The sequence below is a fragment of the Physeter macrocephalus genome, chromosome 18 (assembly GCF_002837175.3).
Source record: "Physeter macrocephalus isolate SW-GA chromosome 18, ASM283717v5, whole genome shotgun sequence".
Classification (NCBI taxonomy): domain Eukaryota; kingdom Metazoa; phylum Chordata; class Mammalia; order Artiodactyla; family Physeteridae; genus Physeter; species Physeter macrocephalus.
Window position 1 is genome coordinate 96,999,912 of NC_041231.1, and position 23,512 is coordinate 97,023,423.

Here is a 23,512-nt window from a genome sequence, read left to right on the forward strand (position 1 = left end):
GCGTCCGGAGCCTGTGCCCCGCAACAGGAGAGGCCACAACAGTGAGAGGCCCGCGTACTGCAAAAAAAAAAAAAAAAAGAGAGAGAAAAAAAAGAAATACAGGGGGAAAAACAAAACACCTTGTTTTCACTACTACTGTTGCAAAGATAGAGTGCCATTTTCCTCCATTCTGGATTCTAAAATAAGTACTGGATTCAAAGTTACTTGAGCTGTAATTCCAATTCTGCTACCGCAGCATAAATAACCATGTGCCATTAGGAAGTTACTACCACAGAGAACACACTCACAGAGCCCCCCAACAAGAATGTAATCTTCCCCTTACAGACAGAAACCCCGCAGGTCTCAGAGGTACCTCACTCCCCACGATCCTCAAGCCATGAAGCATGAGAAAGGGAGCCCAGGGGGCAGAAGCCCCACCAACACCACCCTAGCTAGGGTGCAGGCACCTACTCTCACCTCTGTCCCGTCCAGTTCCATACCACACCTCCCAGCAAGGGCTCCGTACTGGACAGTTTCAAATTCTACCGCCAGATAACTTTCTGTCACAATTAAAACTAAAACAATGGAATTATTTCAACTTTTGAAGGGGAACCTCGAGGGGGTAGGGGACCAAAAAAAAATTAAAAGAGGAATGAAAAGGAAAGGCATGACTGTGAAAACCACTCTTCCTCCACCACTAACCCATCTTCACCTGCCCCACAATGAAGAACCCCAAACAGTGTGCTGTGAGGTACAGCGCCAGACAAGGCCATTCTACTGCACAGCATACGAATGATGACCTATTATAAAGCATCCACTCAAACTTGAGCAATAAATGTAGACGCGCACGTATGTACACACATTCAGAGAGAACGCTGCTTGCAGTCCTCACTACCCATCCCCACCAAGAGTCTTGGAGGCTGCCGGCTACTTCAGCTTTCTCTGGATCACAACCCACCCCCCAGGAGCACACCCCTGAGATTCTGGGACCTACAGAGAGAGACTTATTCCCATGGTAACGAGTCTGGTTTCCATGCTTTCCAGGAGCCCCCGAATAAGAAAGCACACTTTGTTTAACACGCTAGCTGCCTTTAAGAAAATTATTCTTAAAACACACACAAGTTCTAAAACGAGGAGATGTATTTACTTAGAACTGCTCTCGAAATCCAACATGCGGAATAACAAAAAGGTGGCCTTGGAATACAGCCTGCGCAAACACCAGCATGAACCAGAGAAGGGCATGCTGACAGCAGCTTCACAACCAAAAGAGGGGAGGAAGGGAGGAAGGAGGGAGGGAGGGAAGGAGGGAAAGACAAGTCAGTCTTTATCAGGGTGAAAGGCGAACTACCACGACAAACAACAAAGACCACCTTTTCTATGGAGGTGGTAAAAGAATGATTTAAAGTCTTCAAGGATCCCAATAGAGATGTACGTGCCAACTTTTCTTAGAATTCCTTCCTCGGTATCGTCAAGCCCTGAGTATGCCAATGAAAACAAGAGCTACATTTGGCCAACTAGCTGGCAGCACTAGTTGCTTCTTGAATGCCTTATTTTAGTTTTTGTTCTTTTACCCAAATTCCACCATTATTCAATCCTGGACACCTGGCTACCTTCTTGTCCTGAAAGCTGATTTTTCCCAGTTGGGTGGGTTTTTTAGCTGTTAAAAGATTCCTAAAGCACGAAGGCATCACCACTCCAGAACAGCACAATGAGAGCACGCCTTGTCACAGCAGTAAAATCTAACCCCGTAGCAGCAGCCATTGCTCTACTATAACCCCAGGATCCAATGATATTCTCCCCCCCATCACCCTCCCCTCAAAAACTTAAGAGCAGAACAGTATGTTCAATGTGAAGCAAGGTCAACAAGACTGATCAGGTCAAATGCTCTCTAAAAAGACACATGGCTTAGCATTTACTCCATTACAGGCAGCCAAGAAATGGCGGGGTCCCTACCTGGTAGGAGACCCATGAACAAACAGGGGTCCAAGCTGTGTAACTAACCGTGGCAACAGACTCCTCAAATTATTTTGCCTCTGCACGTGTGAAAAATTCAAAAAGGGCCTTTCCCACACACACTGGCTCGGACTTCAGGCGGTTCTTGTTTCAAGTCACAAAGTACTAGAAGAGAGGAACAGAACCTGGGTGGATGGCAGGGCAGATCCCGGGGGCGTTCAGGAAGGCCACCTCAGAAGACCCCGCCATGGCCTCGCGGAAAGGGAGCGCCAGCAGGTCCTGTCTGGAAGCACGAGTTCCAACAAGAGGCTCCCAGACAACTCACCTGACAACTAAGCAGGACGGAAAAAAACCGGACGCCCTAAGTCAACCTGCCGCTCTGCCCCGCCGGCAAGCTGTCAGGCTCCCCATGTGTGAGGACTATTACCAGAGGATCACAGCCAGAACTCAAAAAGAATAACAGGATCTCCTCTTCCTTATCTCCTCGCTCCCAACAAGTACAAACCAGAACGCGGTCAATTCATTTCACATTTATCTAAGATTCTAGGAGATTAATAAGAACAAGAGAGGCTGTGGAATACAGCCACAGCCACAACCCCCGAAATAAAATATAAATAGTAACCAAACGCTAGTTCTGAAATGGTGTTCACTGGATGATTTCGTCCGAGTCACACTAACCCTGTTAAAAAGAGACATCAGAATAAACTCAGACGGGAGCCTATTTCTCTCCAGGCTTCAAGGACCCACTTGATGCCCATCCAGGATGAGGGACACTTCGGACGCACGGGAACTCTACCTCCACTGCCCACCTGCCGCTGTGCAGCCACCTGCCAGCTTGATCAACAAGGAAGGAAGCAGGGCCTTAGGAGGCTGCTGAGCCAGAGAGAGAGCGGGAAGGGCAGCAGGCCCACAGATTCAGGCTACTTCCTATATAAACAGGGCATAAGAACCAAAGTTGCCACATTTCAGCAGGACCATCAAAGGCTTCTTCTGCCCTCATACTTGGGTAGAAAGACAGATGTTCACAGCTCCACACTCAATCCAAGAACGGGCAGAAACCAGATCGCAGCCCTGGCCTTGTCTCTAGGGTGCAGACTCACTACGGCACCTTGCCAATTATATTATGCAACATATAAAGGAGCATCACAACAAATCTATAAACCCAACAGGATGTCCAGAATAACTGCCGTCAGGGGCCCAGCCTGAGAAGCACGAGCCGCCCAAAGCACATCCATCTCGGAAACAAGGCCAGGCCCAGACACATCATCCAAAACAACAAAACAGGCAACTCACCATTCACTGCTTTCAGGCTCCCAGCAATGCCTTCACCATGCTGCCTCTTCTGGGCGTTCTTGAACTCCTTCAGAGACAAATAAAGGACTTTACGCACCACCCTTTCTTCTGACCACGGAATCCCATCACTGTCGTCCTGGAGAAACAAGGAAGAATGGGGAGAGGGGAGTTACTTAAAGGAAAAGCAAGCAAATGTTAATTAAGAGTCAGAATACACTTAAAAAAAAAAAAAATCCCAAACAAGTATTGAGTGACTGAGACCAAGTTCTGGAGATCAGAACTACATCCTATAGTGGAGGGAGGGCACTGGCCCTTCCTGGAGAGACCACAGGCAAAGAGCCACCCCTCAGGCTGTAAAGGGACTGGAAGAGAGACCCAAGCATCGCACTTCCTTTACATGCCCCGACCCCAATCCGGTCATTCACTGGTAACAGAGAAGTTTTATATTCCTGGTAAAGTTTAGGGGGGAAAAAAAAAAAAAAAAAAAAAAGAGTTACTGCAGCCACAACAGGAGGTGTAAGGCATCACTGTACTGGAGTTCTTTAAAGCGGATAATGCCAGAATGTAGGCACCTTACAAACATGAGCTACACCCTTTTGGAAAATTTACTGTTGTTGTTGCGGTTTGGTGCTACTTTCAAGGAATTTACAGTTCAGTCAGAAGAAATGAAACTGGATCTGTACTGGCCTTTTAAGGTGATGAGGGACCACTGCAGAAAAGGGCAACAGATCTTTGTGGACTAGAGAATGGGGTGGCAGGGGGGTGGGGGATGATTTTTGAAAAAGAATACACACACTAGGTCTTGAAGATCTCATTTAAAAGTGTGGCTCCCTTACGTCAAAATAAAGGTGAGGCGGGGGGCACACCAAAGAACCAGCAGCCCGCCCAGAGAGCACTCCAGCCATTCCAGTAGTAAACACAGAAAGAAAGACTGCAGACCAGCAGGGATTGAGGCAGGACAAGAGGCAAGTCTGGGAAGACGGAGATGGTTGATACCGGTGCCCCACATGAGTTAACTGCTTTAGGGAACCAGCAAGAGAGTTTTTGATTTTAAGGTTTAAAGAGTTGCTTCACACAGCGTGGGATACTCACAGGTTCTCTTCTGTGGTATCTGCCTACTGTTTGCTAATCTAAGAAGTCCTTAAACTCACACACCTACTTCAAGAACTTAAGCATTTTATGAGTTCAATTTAGAGATGGAAGGATTATGGGCTTCTCAGTTATTTGGGGCCTTAAGAGAATAAGGAAAACATTAATGCCCCAGTAAAGCAGGACTTTGGATATTCAGGTTCCTTTTGTTCAAACAGGAGGCCAAACGCCCTAGAGTCAGGCTGGTGCTATTACACTCAACATCCAACAGAACTGGTTTTTACTCCCTGCCACTAACCGGCCAACTAAACCCTCCAGGGGCCGAGATAAGGGAAGTAGATTATCCAAGGTCTTCTCCAGCTCACAAATTCCTAAACTCTGCATAAACACACACTACAACTTAGAAATCCAACCACACAGACTCTAAAGCCCTAAATAACTGAAGCGGTGCTCCTGTTAAGCTTCCAGGATTTCTTAGAATGACAGTGATACTCCATCTTCCATAACAAGGGGAAGAGAAGGCCTGGGAGAAAAGAGCTAGCATTTCCACCTAGCCCAGACGTCCTTCACTTCTGCAGACCTGCCAAGCCGAGGCTTCCGTCACCTCCAGAGAAAGAAGGCACGTCCTGTCTCCCCAGTCGCTCTCCTAAGAGGGACAAGGCATCTACAGACCAGGGTGGTGGTCGAGTGCACACGTGAAGGCTGAAAGCAGACTTGGCCTCCACCCTGCGGGAGGAACACACGTTACTTCTTAAGCACCACTGGGTCCGAGTCACCAGAGACCTGTCAATCGCATGGCTGAAAACCAGGAAAATGAAGCACCCTGACCAGACCCCACCTGAGGAGCCCACGGAACCAACCTGCATAAGAGGCAAATGATTCGGCTACACAACACGTGAAAAGCACAATGAATCTCTCTTGGCAACAAGCAACTCCCCTCAGCGTGCGTGAAAATGCCTCCAGCATTTTGGTTTCAACTGAATGATAATCTTAACCTCGGGAAGAGTTCACGCTCATTGGGCTGAAGTCCACCTTTCAGGATCCAGGGAAGTCTGTCGGGCAGAATTCTCTTCACCACCCCCAGGTTCCTACCCTCAGCATTCAGGTCTCCACAACAAGCCAGGCTGTGATTATAAATGATTATTTCCTACATACACAGAGTTTATAAATTGTAAAGCCCCAAAATAGCTTTCAATGTAAAATTCCTGTGACGACTTACTGCTTCCTGTTCAGACTGGACTAGAGAATGGGGTGGCAGGGGGGTGGGGGATGATTTTTGAAAAAGAATATACACACTAGGTCTTGAAGATCTCATTTAAAAGTGTGGCTCCCTTATGTCAAAATAAAGGTGAGGCGGGGGGCACACCAAAGAACCAGCAGCCCGCCCAGAGAGCACTCCAGCCATTCCAGTAGTAAACACAGAAAGAAAGACTGCAGACCAGCAGGGATTGAGGCAGGACAAGAGGCAAGTCTGGGAAGACGGAGATGGTTGATACCGGTGCCCCACATGAGTTAACTGCTTTAGGGAACCAGCAAGAGAGTTTTTGATTTTAAGGTTTAAAGAGTTGCTTCACACAGCGTGGGATACTCACAGGTTCTCTTCTGTGGTATCTGCCTACTGTTTGCTAATCTAAGAAGTCCTTAAACTCACACACCTACTTCAAGAACTTAAGCATTTTATGAGTTCAATTTAGAGATGGAAGGATTATGGGCTTCTCAGTTATTTGGGGCCTTAAGAGAATAAGGAAAACATTAATGCCCCAGTAAAGCAGGACTTTGGATATTCAGGTTCCTTTTGTTCAAACAGGAGGCCAAACGCCCTAGAGTCAGGCTGGTGCTATTACACTCAACATCCAACAGAACTGGTTTTTACTCCCTGCCACTAACCGGCCAACTAAACCCTCCAGGGGCCGAGATAAGGGAAGTAGATTATCCAAGGTCTTCTCCAGCTCACAAATTCCTAAACTCTGCATAAACACACACTACAACTTAGAAATCCAACCACACAGACTCTAAAGCCCTAAATAACTGAAGCGGTGCTCCTGTTAAGCTTCCAGGATTTCTTAGAATGACAGTGATACTCCATCTTCCATAACAAGGGGAAGAGAAGGCCTGGGAGAAAAGAGCTAGCATTTCCACCTAGCCCAGACGTCCTTCACTTCTGCAGACCTGCCAAGCCGAGGCTTCCGTCACCTCCAGAGAAAGAAGGCACGTCCTGTCTCCCCAGTCGCTCTCCTAAGAGGGACAAGGCATCTACAGACCAGGGTGGTGGTCGAGTGCACACGTGAAGGCTGAAAGCAGACTTGGCCTCCACCCTGCGGGAGGAACACACGTTACTTCTTAAGCACCACTGGGTCCGAGTCACCAGAGACCTGTCAATCGCATGGCTGAAAACCAGGAAAATGAAGCACCCTGACCAGACCCCACCGGAGGAGCCCAGGGAACCAACCTGCATAAGAGGCAAATGATTCGGCTACACAACACGTGAAAAGCACAATGAATCTCTCTTGGCAACAAGCAACTCCCCTCAGCGTGCGTGAAAATGCCTCCAGCATTTTGGTTTCAACTGAATGATAATCTTAACCTCGGGAAGAGTTCACGCTCATTGGGCTGAAGTCCACCTTTCAGGATCCAGGGAAGTCTGTCGGGCAGAATTCTCTTCACCACCCCCAGGTTCCTACCCTCAGCATTCAGGTCTCCACAACAAGCCAGGCTGTGATTATAAATGATTATTTCCTACATACACAGAGTTTATAAATTGTAAAGCCCCAAAATAGCTTTCAATGTAAAATTCCTGTGACGACTTACTGCTTCCTGTTCAGACTGGTGCCTTCGTTTTGACTCCAGGCCTCCATGAGAGAATTATATCCCGACAACTAATATCTAATTAAAACATAAACCCATGTGAGAGGAAAACTCCTGCAAAGGAAGATGCATTTAAGGTTCACTTAGTGACACCAGCAGCCCCATGACCCCTATAAAGTACTTTAAATACAGGAGAAGCAAATCCAGGACACAGAATATGGGGTTTCCAGTTCTAGACATTAAAAATCAAACAAAACAAAACAACACACACACACACACACACACACACACACGAGTTCTTTTATAACCTAGAATGCTGGTCAAGACTTCCCTCAGTGTTGATGTAAGATGCAAACCTAGCAGGTAAGAAGTCGACTCTGCTCTGTTTCCAAAAGCTCAGCAGGTAAGAATTCAGAGATTAGAAAGCCAACTGCCTCTCACAGCTGCAGAGTCAGGATGCATCACTACATTCCGCTCACACCCCTCCCTACTGGGAGGCTAGCAAGGTGGGCCTGCACCCAACCACGAGGCAGCACAGGGCTGTGCAACCTAAGCTGGGTGTCCTGGAAAGCCAGAAAGAAGGTACTTCAGAGGCCTAACGCTCACCCACCCTTATCACAGTTTCTGAACGACCAAGTACTGAGCGCTCTAGAAAACCACCCAGACGTAACTAACTCCCTCACCAGAAGTCAAGCAACTCAGGTGAACCCCCCTCTTGCCCCGGCCACCCCCCAGCCCAAGAGCTTCTATGACCTTTAAGTCCGGCCCTCTGTTGTATTTCCCCCTTTTCAGTACCTGTCTTATTTAGAAGTAATGTCTCCATGGAGTCAGGAAATCGTTTCTCCTGCTCAGCACCTGAAACATGCCTGACAGAGTGAGAGCTCAGGATTTCCGAAAACTGTACAAACTCAGCCTCACACGTCCCAGGTACCATTACCCACACTTGGCCGGCCAGTGCCTAACTTCCAGAATGGGTTAAGTGAAGTGCCTGAAATCACTCTAATTCCTGACTGAAATCACAGCTCCTCCCCTAAAACACTCCCCACAGTGACTAATCCACCAGGGCCGGGCGACACCTCACATTCTCAGCAGTAAGCTTGTCAATGTCCTAACACAGGGGCCACACCACCCCTTCTGCCACCACCTAGAGCTCCCTGCAAAAAACAGCGCCCATCTGCAAGTCCACATGGCCTTACAGGGCCCAAATCCGCTGCCCCTGTTGCAGTCCCTTACCCTCAGCTAAACACCAACCAATTCCTTCACAAAATACCCCTTCTGAGTTCTCCCTGTTCTTCTTCCCGAGGAACAAAGTAGCCAAGCATTCAGTCCATTCTACTTTACTGGTCAGCTTAATAAAGGCAGACACAGGAGGAGGCATAGCCACTGATATGGAGTCTAGCAGCCTCATTCTGATGCAAATTCAGCTGCCCAGAGTGTGTGTCTATTCTTGCGAACTGCATTATGGATTTAAAAACAGCTCTTGTCATCTGGAGTTTCCATAGACCATCTAAAACTTGAGAAGATCAGGCTCCCCACCTTTCCTCATTCCCCCAATCTCTTACTTCTTTCTCCCCAAGACCAAAAAATGCTTTGCAAACACTGAAATAAATAAAAATAACTGGGTCTGCTGGCAGTAGCGGGGCGGGGGGGGGGAATCATCACATAGATCTAGATTCATTTGGCTACTGACTGCAAAAAATCACTTTCTTTGGCAAACGGAAGACTGAGTAATAAGACCTTTAATAGTAAAAGTGACAGGGTTTTCTTTTCATTTGTAAAATGTCTACCATTCTTTGAAATAACTTTGAAAATGGCAACAGGTCAGGAATTAAACTAGAATGTTTATGGTCATACATAATCTTTTTATTAAAAGGAAAAATAACAGCATAACCTCATGCTGCCCCAAGTTTTATAACAGACATGTAAGAAAAAGGGGCACAGAAAATAAGCACAGGAAGACACTACACACCTTGCAGCAAACAGCACCATCTAACAATTCTCCAAAGCCCACAGTCCAGGTTAGAGATGTAACAGCCTTGTACATCCTTCCATACCGTTGCAACTCCAAGTGTGCTCCAAAGACCACCAGTGCCTTAACCGCTTGGCATCTTGTTAGAAATGCAGGCTCACTTTAAGATCCTCTGGTGATTCCCACGCACATTAAAGTTTCAGAAGCTCTGCTGTACACACTGGTTCCCCATCCTGCCCATTTCATGTCACTTTCTAACCTCCATCACGATACAGGCAAAGGTAAAGAAAGATGAGGTGAAACCCCAAGATGAATACTTCTAACATCCATCTAACTGTTGCCATTTCTACTGTCAGAATATAGAAGTCTGTATTAACATATTCTGAGAACTCTTCCCTTTGACTTCTGTTCACTGAACTAAAACAAGTGACCAAACAGCAAAAGCGAAATCAACAAAAAAGGTAAGACAAGTAGTGGACAGTTCCTTGAATCATTCTTACGTGACATGATGTCTCAAACCCTCATTCTCTGATTACCCAATTTGGAATGACTTCCCTTTAAAAAGGTGACATCCAGAATGAAACACACATTCCAACATGTGAATAATACTCTAGAACAACAGGGCCAACACAGGCAAGAAGCCCATTTCTATTTCCATGCACAATCCAAAAGCTGGGATACATTTTAGTAGCCACATTACACAGCAGGACCTCATTACGCTTGCAGTTAACTGTACCCTCCAAGGTGATTACATTGGGGGGCGGGGGGGGTTCTTTTTCTTCCCCCCCACCACAATGCAACAAAACCCAAAGGAAGGCTCCGATCCAACAAAAATCACAGCTCCCAGTTGTAGAATTCTTTTTCTGTGATGTTCTCCTGACCTCTAAGGTAAAAAACAAAAACAAAAACCAACACAACAGGCCACAGAGGGTCAGGTGTGAATGAGACCATAAATCAAGTTGTCCTCCTTACCGAGGTTTACTGGACAAGAAAGAAAAGAAGGTACGGGATCTGCTGGGTGCAGGTTGCTGTGTCTTGCCCCCACACGCTGTCACGGAGAAGGGCTGGGTTTGTGGACATGGGCGTGGCATGCATGACTGTTTTCAACGTGCCTGAGTGCCCGGCCCAACCCTCACTGATGGCATAAATTCAAATCAACGTCAGTTTAAATAAGGCCCCAAAAGGATCTTAATATAAATAAATGTGCTGACCATTCGAACTGTCCCTCCGTGGCCCACACTTCAGAACACTGGGTTATTGATTTAACATGCTCTAACTACACCAAGAGTTCTTCTAATGGACTGTGTCAAAACTGATCAGGTCAGTGATAACAGTGAAGCCCTGCCCTCCGTCCAGCCACAGGCCTGAGCCAAGCCTTTATGGGCTTCTGCTCTCCAGTGATGGCCAGCTTTTCACCAAGCTGGGCTTCCAATCCGCTTCTGAGCGCTCAGATGCTTTAGTGCAAGGAAACAGGGACGTCCGGGTCAGTCAAGCTTACAAAACAGGTGCCAGGCAGAGGACGATAGCCCTGCAGTCATAAGGGAAGTATATAAAAAGTGATAATGATTGCAGTCATCCCTTGTTATCCACGGGGGATTGGCTCCAGGACCCCGCACGGATACCAAAATCCCAGGATGCTCGAGTCTCTTATATAAAATGGTTATGTTTGCATATAACCTACCTACATCCACATCCTTCCTACTGTACGCTTTAAATCAGCTCTAGATTACTTGTAATACCTAATACAATGTAAATGCTTTCTACTGGCGGGGCAAATTTTATATATTTGCTGGTGGAGCAAAGTCATGTTTTGCTTTTTGTATCTTTCTGGAAGATTTTTCCTGAATGTTTTCAATCCGCCATTGGTTGAATCCAGGAATGCGGAACCCACGGATGTGGAGTGCCAACTGTATGACGATGGCAAACGCCTCCTGGGTGCTCGCAATATACCAGACGTTGGGCTCAGCACTTGCTTGCGCAGTTAATGCTCGTGATTCTCTGCTCGGCCTCCCCTTCGGACAAGGGCCACACCATGCCTTCTCCCTTTAGTTTAAAAGGGATGGGAAAGAAGCAATCACGAAAGTCGTGGTTATCATTTAGAGAGGAGTTTCAGGGTCTTGCCCAAAGGCGCCGTGGCTGGAGAGAAGCAGGAACGACTCAGGAACCCGCTATCAGTCCGCTGGTCCACTACGGGGCAGGTGCCAGATCAGGAAGCGAAATTCTAAACTCAGAAATTTGTTATTAAAGAGAAAACATCAAAAGGGCAACTCACATTGGCTCCTAAAATGAAAGCACCATTAAAATTACTTACTAATTTCAAGGGGCGAATATAAATGTTATATGAAAAACAAACAACTCATGCATCAGCTAGAGCTGGAAACTGCTAAGAGAAGAAGGCAGAGCAGAGGAAAGGAAGGAGGGAGAGAGTTCCTCTCACTGGCCTTTACAACTGGCTTCTATAATTGAAAGAATATCAATTCTATGGGCATCTCTCAAAGCATCCTTATGCAATTTCTCTATGTCTCCATTTTTTTTTATGGTTTCAAATTCAGGCCATCTTGACTCAAGAGAGGGAAAGCAATGATGAAAAAGCACAGGTTCTAGGGAAGCCCATTTCTGATCAAATTTTAAAAAACATGTTCTAACAATTACAACTATTTTAAAAATGAAATGGGTCCCCTGCCCCATGGAAGATAGAGAATTTCCCACTACTTGTGAGCAAACTGCATAAGAGTCTCCTCCATCACAGGTAGAGTGACCAGTAACTTATCATCGCAGCCAAGGGCACTGCTAATAATGATGCTGGGACAACTGGTAGAAAACTGGGACGTAGGTCCACCAGGGACTAGGTCCCTTCCAGCAGATTTGAATCCATTATTTTAAAAAAAAAAAAAAAGGTCTTCACTACCACATAGATCATTTTTAACAACATCACCACATAAAATAAAGCCAACATCCAAGACATAGCAGGATAAAAGTGTGACACACACCTCCGTTTTTAAGTTGAAATCCAGAACCTCCCACCAATGTTTTAAATTTCAACCTGCGGGGGGTTGGGGGTGGGCGTGGTAACGACACACGGGACAGATGCAGAAGCCACCACGTTCCACAGAAAACACTCCTGCTTCCACAGGGAGGGAGCACAGCATGTCAAATGCTCTTCACAGCCTCCGTTAAGTAAACCAAGCAGATGGGGCTGTGCAGGTTGGGAGAGAAGAGAACATTCAGGTTCACAGGCAGGAAGACCTTCCCCTAACATGAAACCCCTTATTAAAACTTATACAGGGCTTCCCTGGTGGCGCAGTGGCTGGGAATCCGCCTGCCAATTCGACAGGACACAGGTACGAGTGAGCCCTGGTCCGGGAGGATCCCACATGCCGCGGAGCAACTAGGCCCGCGCATCACAACTACTGAGCCCGAGCTCTGGAGCCCGCGAGCTACATCTGCTGAGCCCGCGTGCTACAACTGCCGAAGCCTGCACGCCTAGAGCCCGTGCTCCGCAACAGGAGAGGCCTGCGCACTGCAACGAGGGGTGGCCCCCGCTCGCCGCAACTAGAGAAAGCCTGTGCGCAGCAACGAAGACCCAGTGCAGCCATAAATAAATAAATAAAATTTATTTTTTAAAAAAAACTTATACAAGTGCTGAGACAAACAATTACGTGTTTAGATTACAGGAGCTACTGGATGAGTTACTAATACCACAATATGCATATATCCCACTTCTGTCAAGGCTCTGGAAATGGAGGGATTTGTGACTTTCCACTTCCTTTTCTTAAAAAAATGAAGTGTGATGTCAAATTCCAATGCTCAATTCCACCCTGGGTTGGATTAACAGAAAATGCCAAATGGCAAGGCGGGGTATGGGGCGGGGAATTGATGGCTGCCAAGAGATGACCAGTAAGAAAAGCAAATTTAAAAGACTTGCTCCAGGAGGGAGGTGGGGAGAATGAATTCATAGCCCTTTCCTCCTTCCAGGGAAAAACGTCTGGAAAACTCTACATGAGCGCCTTTTATTTTCTAGAGCACAAGTTTTACATATACCTGCTATTAGATCATCCTACTTAAGGCAATTTGTTGCTGTCTGAAACATCAGCCTCTTCCATCAACACTTTGAGAGAATGAAAGCATCGGAAATAATAATAGTAATAGTAATTTGTTGGGGATGTTGATTCTTGGCACAGACTCCATGTAAACGAGGATTTACAGAGCTAGAGAGAGAGAATACTGAAGGATAAAGTGAGAGAGAGGTACAACTTAGGCTAAAACTACTGTTTCTTCCCCTTTTAACAAAATATTTTCTCCATTGGAAATCAACTCAAATTTCTCAAATCGACTTGATGCTAATCCATTTTTTTAATTCCATAAAATGGTTCACCCGTCAATACTCAAACATCAAAGAGAAATCGGGGAATATTCACACCTAGAAATTAGATAAGTGGCCAGGAAGCCACTGACTTACGGAACTTGTGAATGATGTTTCTTTGCCTTGGTTTTAAATTAAAAGCACTTCAAGCAGCAGATTTCCTCCGACAGACATGCTTCCCAGGATAAAGCAAACGGTCTGAAAATGCTTATGCAAGGAGAGTTTTACTTCTTCCAAACTCCCATTAAATAATGTGTACTTATCTTTGATTACCGCCTATTTAAAAAAAAAAAAAAAGCTACAGCTGAAATTGGATTAAGAACTTCTGCTGAAAACGGTTTATTGCATAACACAACTCTGACAGCCTGAATCTCCGGCCACCAACTGAGCCTTTATAAAAATCTGCTGGGCAGCTGCCAAGTCAGCCCTTTTGCCTCTGAGCGTGTCCAACACCGCCGTTGTCAAGGCAGCAGCAGCACGGGCTGCGCCGGCGCACGTTCACCGTTAAACAGCGCAGTCAGGGACCAGCAGTGAGGGCCATGCAACACAGCCCTCAACCCCCTGCAATCCTTGGTCTGACAGTTTGTTGTTTCAACATAATCAAAAAGGACTCAAGATCTAGAGCAGCATTATCTCCAAGAATCCAGCAGAAAACGGACTGGCAATCTACCTTCAGAATGAGAGCGAATTTAAGTCAAATTACAATACTTGACCGATATCTTAGAAAAAGAAATCAGAATGAGGGACAATCCAGTATCAGCAATGCCAACGTGTGACTCCCAAATGGCCTCATTTGGGAATAAATTATTAACAAGTAGGTTCCCAAAAGAATTCTGACTGATTTGGATCTTTTAATCATTACAGCCTTTTCATGTTAATAAGAATACCCCCCCAAATCCCCCAAACGGCATATTCTAAGCTGAACTATCCAATACAGTAGTCTCCAGCCACAAAAAATTAAGTTCCTTCAGCTGTAGTGGACACATTTCAAGAACTCAACAGCCATGTGTGTCCCAAAATGGACAGGTCAGCTAAAGAATGTTTCCATCATCACTGTAGTAGAGCAACGCTTATAATTAATTGGACAGGGTTTCAATAGACTGTATTCCTTGCTCGTGCATTTCATTACGTCCCTGAGACTCTTCAAAACATGTACTTTTATGTTCTACTCAGGAACAGGAAAATTCTGGAATATGAGACTACCTTGCACAAGAAAGCCAGAGTCTAAAGTAGGTAAGAACAGACATCCACCCATACAACTCTCAGGAAAGTGGTTCCAATTTGCTCTGTTACGTGTCGCCTTTCAGATTTGCAGGGAATATACATGAAATTCAGAGGATGAAGTCTAAAATTCTTGTCTACAAGGAAGCCCTGAAGATGCACACACTGCTTTAACATGACTTCAAATCATTCTCTAAGGAATTCCCCTGCAAAATTCATCCTCTGGATTAAGAACAGACAAAAGCCAGCACCCCAACAGCCAGTCTCTCAGCACCAATAGGGTGACGCCTCCTGCCAGGGCCAGTCAAGGTTATCGGCCCATGAGCTGTGGCGAAGGGTTAGGGCAATTTTTACACTCCTGTTTCTTCCTCCAGGCCCTGGGACACTGCTGGGTCACTTTGGGGGCTCTGTCAATACCTGACTGACTTGCTGGCTTTTTCGGTTCATCAAGGACCTCCATCCTGGAAATAAGCATGTAAGTGTCCATACATTCGCAGGGGACTGGTTGGTCATGCTACATTGTAAAACCATTAAGGGCCTGGGGGGCCATTTTACGAAAAATTTCAAGTTATAGTAAAGTACACAAATAAACTTTGCCCTTGAATTTCACATAAATTGACAACGCATCACGTCTGTCCTTTCCCGCTTTTTCTCATATCCTCCAGCGGCCCCCAGAGTTACGGACCACCCCGGGATTGGTTTGCACCCTGTCATTACAGGCATGGGTCTCCAGAAATAATTTTAATGCCTGTCACCCCTCCAAACAGTGCTTCCCACTAATAGAAAATGCAGGCCACTGTGTAGCAGGCCACATACCACTTGTTTCTCATGCACTCTGTCCTCTACATTTTACAACTAGCCGGTGAAGCAGCATCACACAAACATCTCTGAATTGTGCACATGAGGTTAAGACAGACAGCACCCTGACTAGCCTGTGTGACTCCAGAGGACCCGCCACGCGGTCTTTTTCATCTTCGTGTTCCCAACTAGATGAGTCTAATATACAGCAGGCATTCAAAAATACTTCACTAGAATAAACACATATTAACAGGGGTAAGAGAGACCTGGATTCCAGTTCTGGAATTCTCTATTTACTGATGTACAAACAAATGACCAAGGGAGTGGCTCTCAACTTGAGCGTTTGTGAGCAACAACTCCGGAGCTTAATAAAGCACACACGGTGGCTTCCACCCACGGAGCTCTCCCAGGTGACGTTGATGGTGCTGGTCAGGGAACACACTTTGAGAACCGCAAGTGTACACAGCCGTGCAAGGGACCTGACTCCCACCTCGCCTTCGCATGAAAACTGTTCTCACTGCCGTGAAACACATTATAATTGCCAATCTAATGCAATTTATTGGTAACCTGACTCTCCCCTGGTTTTCCTATTTCCTCTGCCCCACTACCTTCAACTCTGATTCCTCTGGCCTTCCCACTCTGATTATGATCTAAATAATCATTGCAATGCATGACTTTCTAGAACCATCAATCCAAGGGGCTCTTCCCCCTACTCAAAAGCTCTGTATAGCTCCCCAATGGCTACTACAGGGGGAATTTCCAAATTCCTTAGCACGGCCTACAAAATTATCATTAACCCAACTTACCGTAGAGGTTTTCAGTCCTTCCCCCTCTAGAGCTCCCAACACCACCACCCCCCAACAGACAAGGGGTGGGCATCTCAAGTAGAGACAACAGCTCTCATCCTCGCACCCCCGTCTCAAAACAGATTGTCGGGAAACAGGAGTACTGGTGTTTATTAACTAAGTATTGATCATGACTTCAACAGTAAATAAAGAACAGACTTTCTAGGGACTTCCCTGGTGGTGCAGTGGTTAAGAATCTGCCTGCCAATGCAGGGGACATGGGTTCGAGCCCTGGTCCGGGAAGATCCCACATGCTGCAGAGCAACTAAGCCCATGCGCCACAACTACTGAGCCTGCGTGCCACAACTACTGAAGCCCACGAACCTAGAGCCCATGCTCCGCAACAAGAGAAACTACCGCGATGAGAAGCCCACACACCACAATGACGAATAGCCCCCGCTCGCTGCAACTAGAGAAAGCCCGGGCGCAGCAACCAAGACCCAATACAGCCATACATACATACGTACATACACAGGAAAAAAAACAGATTTTCTAAATACGCAAAGATAAAAGTCCAACCTCAAATCTCTTTCACATCAATACTTTAGTACCAAGAAATATATAAACAGTCAATTAGGCTCAATTTACCAACTATGTCTGTTTCAGTATTTTCCCACAGCTTTCAGTTTTTATAATGTATAGAATACATGATCTCTGTGACCAGGACCCTTAGTACAAGATATCAATTTTATTCAAACTGAGATATTTCCTACCAGTTAAGCCAGTTCCTAGTCCAATGACAAGGTTTAACCATATTACTATTTCACAATGGTTTGCGAAGATCACAATTATTTCTGCCACCTAAACAAAACTGGAAACCTTTGCTGGCTCCTGTGTCCAAGCCAGTTCTAGCATTGCTTCTTTCAGGCAAAATGAGATTTCCTGCAGTTTTTTCAGCTCCATAAAACAGCGTGATAGACCAGTGAATGATTCAATGAAAAGATTTATGCTTACCTATAGATGGACAAAGCTCCTAAGTCATGAGGGCTGACCCCCCAAAAGGGGACATGGCATATGTGCAGTCTCATTTTCAAGCAAAGCTGTTAGGGAAAGCAAATATGGCCTTCTAGAAGCAACGTCATGGTCCTTCCTATGCTGACATTTCGCAGTGATAAGAGAAACAAAACTCATGTTGTGAGCACAGTGGATGTTAAGTAGAAGTTTACTATTTACGCTTCAGGTAACGGGTGTGAAAGAATAAAGCAGAAGTGGGGAGGTGACAATTTTACTCTAAATGGGAAACCATGGGAGAGTTCTGAGCAAAGAAGTAACAGAATTTGTTTTACATTTGTAAAAACTTGCACAGGCTGCTGGGTTAAGAATAAACCAGCTTAGGGGGTGATGAAGGAAGGTTGTGACAAGTGCCTACACAAGAAGTGAGAACCCAGGAGGCAGCGAGAGGCTGTGAGGACTGGTTACATTCTGGAAACACTTAGAAGGCAAGAAAAACTGGGTGCTGGTGATCTATGTGACCAGGACCCTTAGTACAAGTACCCGTGAGAAAAGAAGAGTGAAAGATTAACCCCCAAATTTTTCATCTCAGGACATTTCCTTTCCTTTCTGGAGGAAAAAAGGGCACTTCTGAAAAGAGTGCTTTGAAGCAGAGAGAAGGGAGAGAGGAACCAAGAGTTTAGTTTTTAGACATGCTGAGTTGGAGCTGTCCATACAGACCCTAGAGGAGAGGTCAAAGTTCAGGCCACGAGTCAAAGCTGGAGATTTGAATATAGCTGGTGGTTCAACATCAAACCTAGACTCTAACTTTAGGTACTTTATCAAAGGGCAGAAAAACATAGTTCACCTCTTCATTGAAAGTTAGGGGTGAAGTCAGGTAAAGGCTGGCTGACCCAGACAAGTCATTTTATGGCTAAAAGGGTTTTCAGAGACTTAGGGAAAATGATGCTTTCAAATAAAGAGCGAATGAAGGCAGAGGAGTGAACATGGAAGGAAGAAAAGGAATGTTTCACATACCCCAGAGGCATTCTAGAAACATCTACACTGGATGCAGCCCTAAATTAAGTTCAATAATATGGCAGAGGAGACCTTAGAAATCCATTGCTCAGCTCAGGCCATACTGTAGCCCAACGGCTGCTGCTGGTAAGAAAGTTCTATGTAGCCACGTGAAGTCATAAATCACTCACACACAAATCCAGACACCCCTTCTTATATTTAGCTCCACATGCAAATGAGGAAAATGATGACATCCACCCCTAGACAGGCAGAGGCAGGCCTGAGGCCCCAAACCTGCTCACAGGATAGCCTGTACGGCAACAGAGACTATGCAGACAAGTTTTCAAATGGACACAAATCAGAAAGACCTGCACAGGGCTGAAGGCAAACTACAACCTGTTTTCTCTCAAGTGAGTCACGGAAGGACCCAGAGCAGCTCCTTTTGGATGCCCTAAGACTTGGTGGCAGAATACAGAAAGTAATTCCCTCTGAGTGGTCACCTCTATTTTCTATCATACCCACCCACGAGTCACATCCCAGTGCCATACCCATGTTGTGCTTTCTCTTCGAATTTCTATTTTCTCTCCTGGAAACGCACTGAACAGGGGTTCCCAGAAACCCATTTTCCCATCTTCCTAACCAGTCCTCCACCTCCACTGCTGGTGACCAGTGTTCCAGTCTGAGCAGCATAGGAGCCTGGCTGCCCTGGAAACCCCCTGGGGAGCTTTATCGAGGACAGACCTCACCACCACCCTCTGACTCAATGGTCCAGCATAGGGCCTGCACCCAGAGATCTTGGTAAACTCAGACAGAACTCAGTCCCGGCACCACCCATCCATCGCCACTCCCACCTTTGATGGAATCACAGTCGCACTGCATTGAAGTCATCCAAACCCTGACGGTTCCCTAACAGCAAGCCTGGTACACATTAGGAGCTTAGTCAACAACTGTTGAGGAAATGAAGCTCAAAAAACAAGAAAGAAAGAAACAAAGGACGTAACGAAGGAAACCAGGTAACTATTTAAATAGAACATAGAGAATGTTTTAATACACTCTATTTTCTTGACATTCATCCTCTAAAATCGAGAATTCAGTATCCTCTAAACTCGAGACAAAGTTTTAGCTGATACTAAAGCTTTCCTTTCTCTGAAATACAAAATGAGCCCCTACTACCTTCAAGGGACAGAGTCACACTGAATAAATTACTCAAAGCTTCCCTACCTCCAACTGAATGAGGAAAACCAACCCTGCCTGTCTGTGAGTCAGAGCCAAGCTCTGACTTGCCAATAATACATACAAAAATACTACCTCAGCAATACTATCAGGAAACTAGGTTACGGTTGCTCACTGATTTAAATCTATCAGGAGGGAGAGATTGGAAAGGCAGATCATCTTTGACCCAATATCCCATCCCTGGGAACTAAGAACTAAATTCAGGGGGAAAACACCTTCAGATGTTCAATTTCTCTTTAACCCAAAACTCAAGCCGCTGCAGAATAACCCCAGCCCCTAAGTCACCTGTAGGACATGAATGAAGCTTTCGTTCCTCTTCTTGTGCCATCAGAACAAGGATTGTCGGGCTCTACTCTGAGATCTCCTGCCCATGTTAACATATAATTCTATTTTTGCTTCCAGATAAGTGGGTCTCTAGAACACGCTAGAGAGACCAACCTGCCTGCCTGTCGCCTTCTTGCTCCTAATCTTCTCCAGTTACACAGCAGCTCTCAAAAAGACCTGTCCACCCCACGCACAAGAGAAACAGACCTCACCCTTCCAACACGGTAGTAACGGACCGATTTTATCCTTCAAGTTGATGATGAAACGTTTAAAAGGAAAAACAGGGCCCGTGAGCCATGGCCGCTGAGCCTGCGCGTCTGGAGCCTGTGCTCCGCAGCGGGAGAGGCCACAACAGTGTGAGGCCCGCATACCACCAAAAAAAAAAAAAAAAAGGAAAAACAGAAGATAGGAAAAAGGAAGGGGCGGAGGAGAGGTTATCCTATACAAGTCTCTTTTTTTATGGCCAGTTGGGGTTTGACAAACTTTTCAGACCATTTAACAAAAGCCCTGACCGACCTCAAAGAAAACACTTTCCAATTTTAACATACATGCCCACACAAAGAAACCCAGCAAGCACTCCCCAAGGGCCAAAATAAGATGCTCTCTAGTAATTACCATAAATAGAAAAGGAGAGATGGGCTTCCTGAGTGAGAGTACAGAGTACGAGAAAAACCACCAGAAACAAAAACATCATAAACAAAATTACATGGCCAACAATAAACTGGGAGGAAAGTAGACTTGCTTCTCAGTGAGATGCAAAGAAACACATCTGGGAGATGCTCAAACAAGGGAAGTGGACACGTCCACAAGCCAGCAGAGGCTACAAGGGTGTAACCTGCCAGCACGGCCCTTAAGTACAGAGAATCCGGTGACAATTCATTTTCTGTATGCAGTACAAACTGAAAAGTTTCCAGAAAATCCAACAAAATATAACTCAAGAAAATATTTGAGAATGGATGTATTTCTCATTACTCTCACTTATTCTTTCCCGTACATTTGGCATAAAATTTCCCAATCTATTCCAATGTCTTGAGATTTCTTAAAAATCACTGAACAGAATTACTTAGAGAGATTCTCCCTTAAAAACAGCTTGAGAGCACGAGTGCCTCTCAAACGTAGAAGGCATCTGTCCATCAGTCCAACCACACTAGCTCCCACTGTGATGAGGATGTGATCAGTTTGCAGTGATGACTGAAGTTCACTGACATGCACTGTTTAAATCATATCCATAACGAGCCTGTGATTAAAGATAGGAAGCACAGAAAACACTAATAATGAATGACGAGCATGAAAATAAATCCATGCACCTGCCTCATAATCCTCACCATTCTGTATATTGTACGCATCTGATCAAGAATTGTTCTATTGTGAAACATGATACCTTCAGTACTGCAAAATCCCATGCTATCTATACTTACGGTTGCACTCTTTGAGCTTAACCATATTCTAGGCAACCTTCTAAGAGACGCTGGTGAAACAATGCACTGATGGGGAAACAAATGGCTTGCCTGGGACAGGAAAGGAAGAGGAGGCGGAGGGAGGGCCTGTCAGTGGCTCCAGCACCACTGTCCTCGGACACTGAGCAAAAAGGCTTAGAGCAGCCAGCAGTCTGAAGCCTTCCCTCTCATCTTTACCTGTCCAAAGAAATCTCTGAAACATATTCACTTTAAAATGGTTAAGATGATGAATTTTGTGTTATGTGAATTTCACCTCAACAACCAAAACTTATACTATGATGTTAAATTTGCTAATCTCAAAACAAATTCTACTTAAAATTAACTTTGAGATACTGACAATAATAAAATTATTACTATTGTATTCTCATGTGAAAGTTCTAGAAATAATGTTACTGGCAAACTGGGTCTGAGTTTTAAAAGGCTTGTAAAATCATCCACTGATACGTGAAACAAATCCATAACCACTTTTTACCAAGTAAAAAGTTTAACAATTCCCAAATACAAAATATATTATATGGCACCCTAAGCAAACCAAAATATCAACTAAGTTGATATTTGTCATGTTCCTTAGAAACTTCTAACAATGCACCATCACTGAAATTTTAAAAATCAATAGAATGTACAAGGAGACAATCCCTTCATAATTTATACACTTTCTGAGACCCATAATAAACTTCTTATCATAAGGGAAGGATGGGTTTGTGTGGGGTTTGCTCCCTCTATACCCAGAGCCTTGGTCTGACAAACATTAGTGACCAAATATACAGAAAGGGACAGAACCAAGTATTGATATAATAATCTCAACATTCTTCCTGATTTTCCGTATTTTTTTCCTTTGCATCCTTGCTTTGGTCGGCAACGGTTTGAACCCATGTCCCAAATAACTCTTTTGCACTTTTTCCCCCCTGCAATTCTCTTCCCCTGGATCTTCCCTTATCACAATATTCATTTCTCAGTCAAATGTCACCTTCTCAAAGAAGGCTTCTCTGACCACCCTACCACACAATCTAAATAACTGATTTAACTTTCTTCAGAGCATTTATCACCCATAAAATTCTTATTTGATGGGAGCACGTATTACATGGTTTCCTAAAGAAATGACTGGCCAAAAAATTCCACCAGTAATGTGGCAAAAACTCGAAGACGGTATATGTAGCCTTCAATACACTCAAACACTTGATTTTCTAGGGTGGTACAGTTAATTATTTTCTCATCTTGAAAAATTAATGAGGGTCAAAGCGATAAGTTAACTCACATAAGCTAACAAAGTCAAGTCCACCCCTCTGTTAATGAGGACAAAGAAACGAGGGTAACACAGCCTCCTTTCCTATTGCTGCTGCTATAACCATTACCACAAATTAGTGTCTTAAAACACAAATTTATTCTCTTACAGTTGTGGAGGTCAGAAGGTCAAAATCAGTTTTGCCGGGTTCAGTTGGAGGTATTTGGCTGGTTTCTTCTGGAAGCTCTGAGGGGAAAATCCAATTCCTTGCCTTTTCAGGTTCCCTGGCTTGTGGTCCCTTTCAGCCGTCTTCAAAGAGCCTCACTCCAACCTCTACGTTCTGTTTGCACGTCTCCTTTATCTCTCTCTGCCTCTGATGTTCCTACCTCTGTTTTGTAAGGACCCCTGTGATTACACTGGCCCTACCTGGACCATCTCCCCATTGAAGACCCTTTCACCACATACAGTAACAAGCTAGGACTTGAATATATTTGGGGGCCATTATGCAGCCTCCCCTCTCTTAAGCTGTACATGAGGAGGCTGAAAGAAAATGAGTCTCTGGATTTTTTCCCATTTGTTTTTCTTTCAGTGTACGTAAATATACAATCAGTCCCTCAAGTCTTGCACTAACGAAGGAGGAACACCCAAGTGGGTCGACAGTAATGGGTGAAACAACCATCTCCCAAAGTTCCCTAGAAAACAGCAAAGTAATTGAGGGTTTTGATTGAAAAGACTTTTTTTTCTGTATTGAAATCACAGGGGTAGGGGAGTGGCAAACTGGTTGAAGGGTTTTATTATTGTTCGGATTCCTCAATAAAGAGGAACATGGAACACACGTTAGGAACAGGATCATTTAACGCGACAGGGTCTTACCTTCTAAGCCCGCAACTGATTGCTAGGATTTCAACTGTTAATTGACCTTATCAAATGGCATTAGATTTGGGGCTGGAACTTTACTTTTTTTATTTAATTATTCAAAAAAGCCCTTCTTAGATAATTATTTTATTGTTTCCT

General features: G+C 45.0%; 1 protein-coding gene across 1 annotated transcript in view; it reads right to left on the reverse strand.

Moving 5' to 3' along the window:
* The window catches only part of JARID2 (jumonji and AT-rich interaction domain containing 2), a 209,346-nt gene that overhangs the window by 77,124 nt on the left and 108,710 nt on the right, over positions 1-23,512 (reverse strand). The window contains exon 2 of the mRNA XM_028479536.2: positions 3,226-3,361. Within this exon, the coding sequence (XP_028335337.1) occupies positions 3,226-3,361 (136 nt within the window). The remainder of the gene's footprint in view (positions 1-3,225; positions 3,362-23,512) is intronic.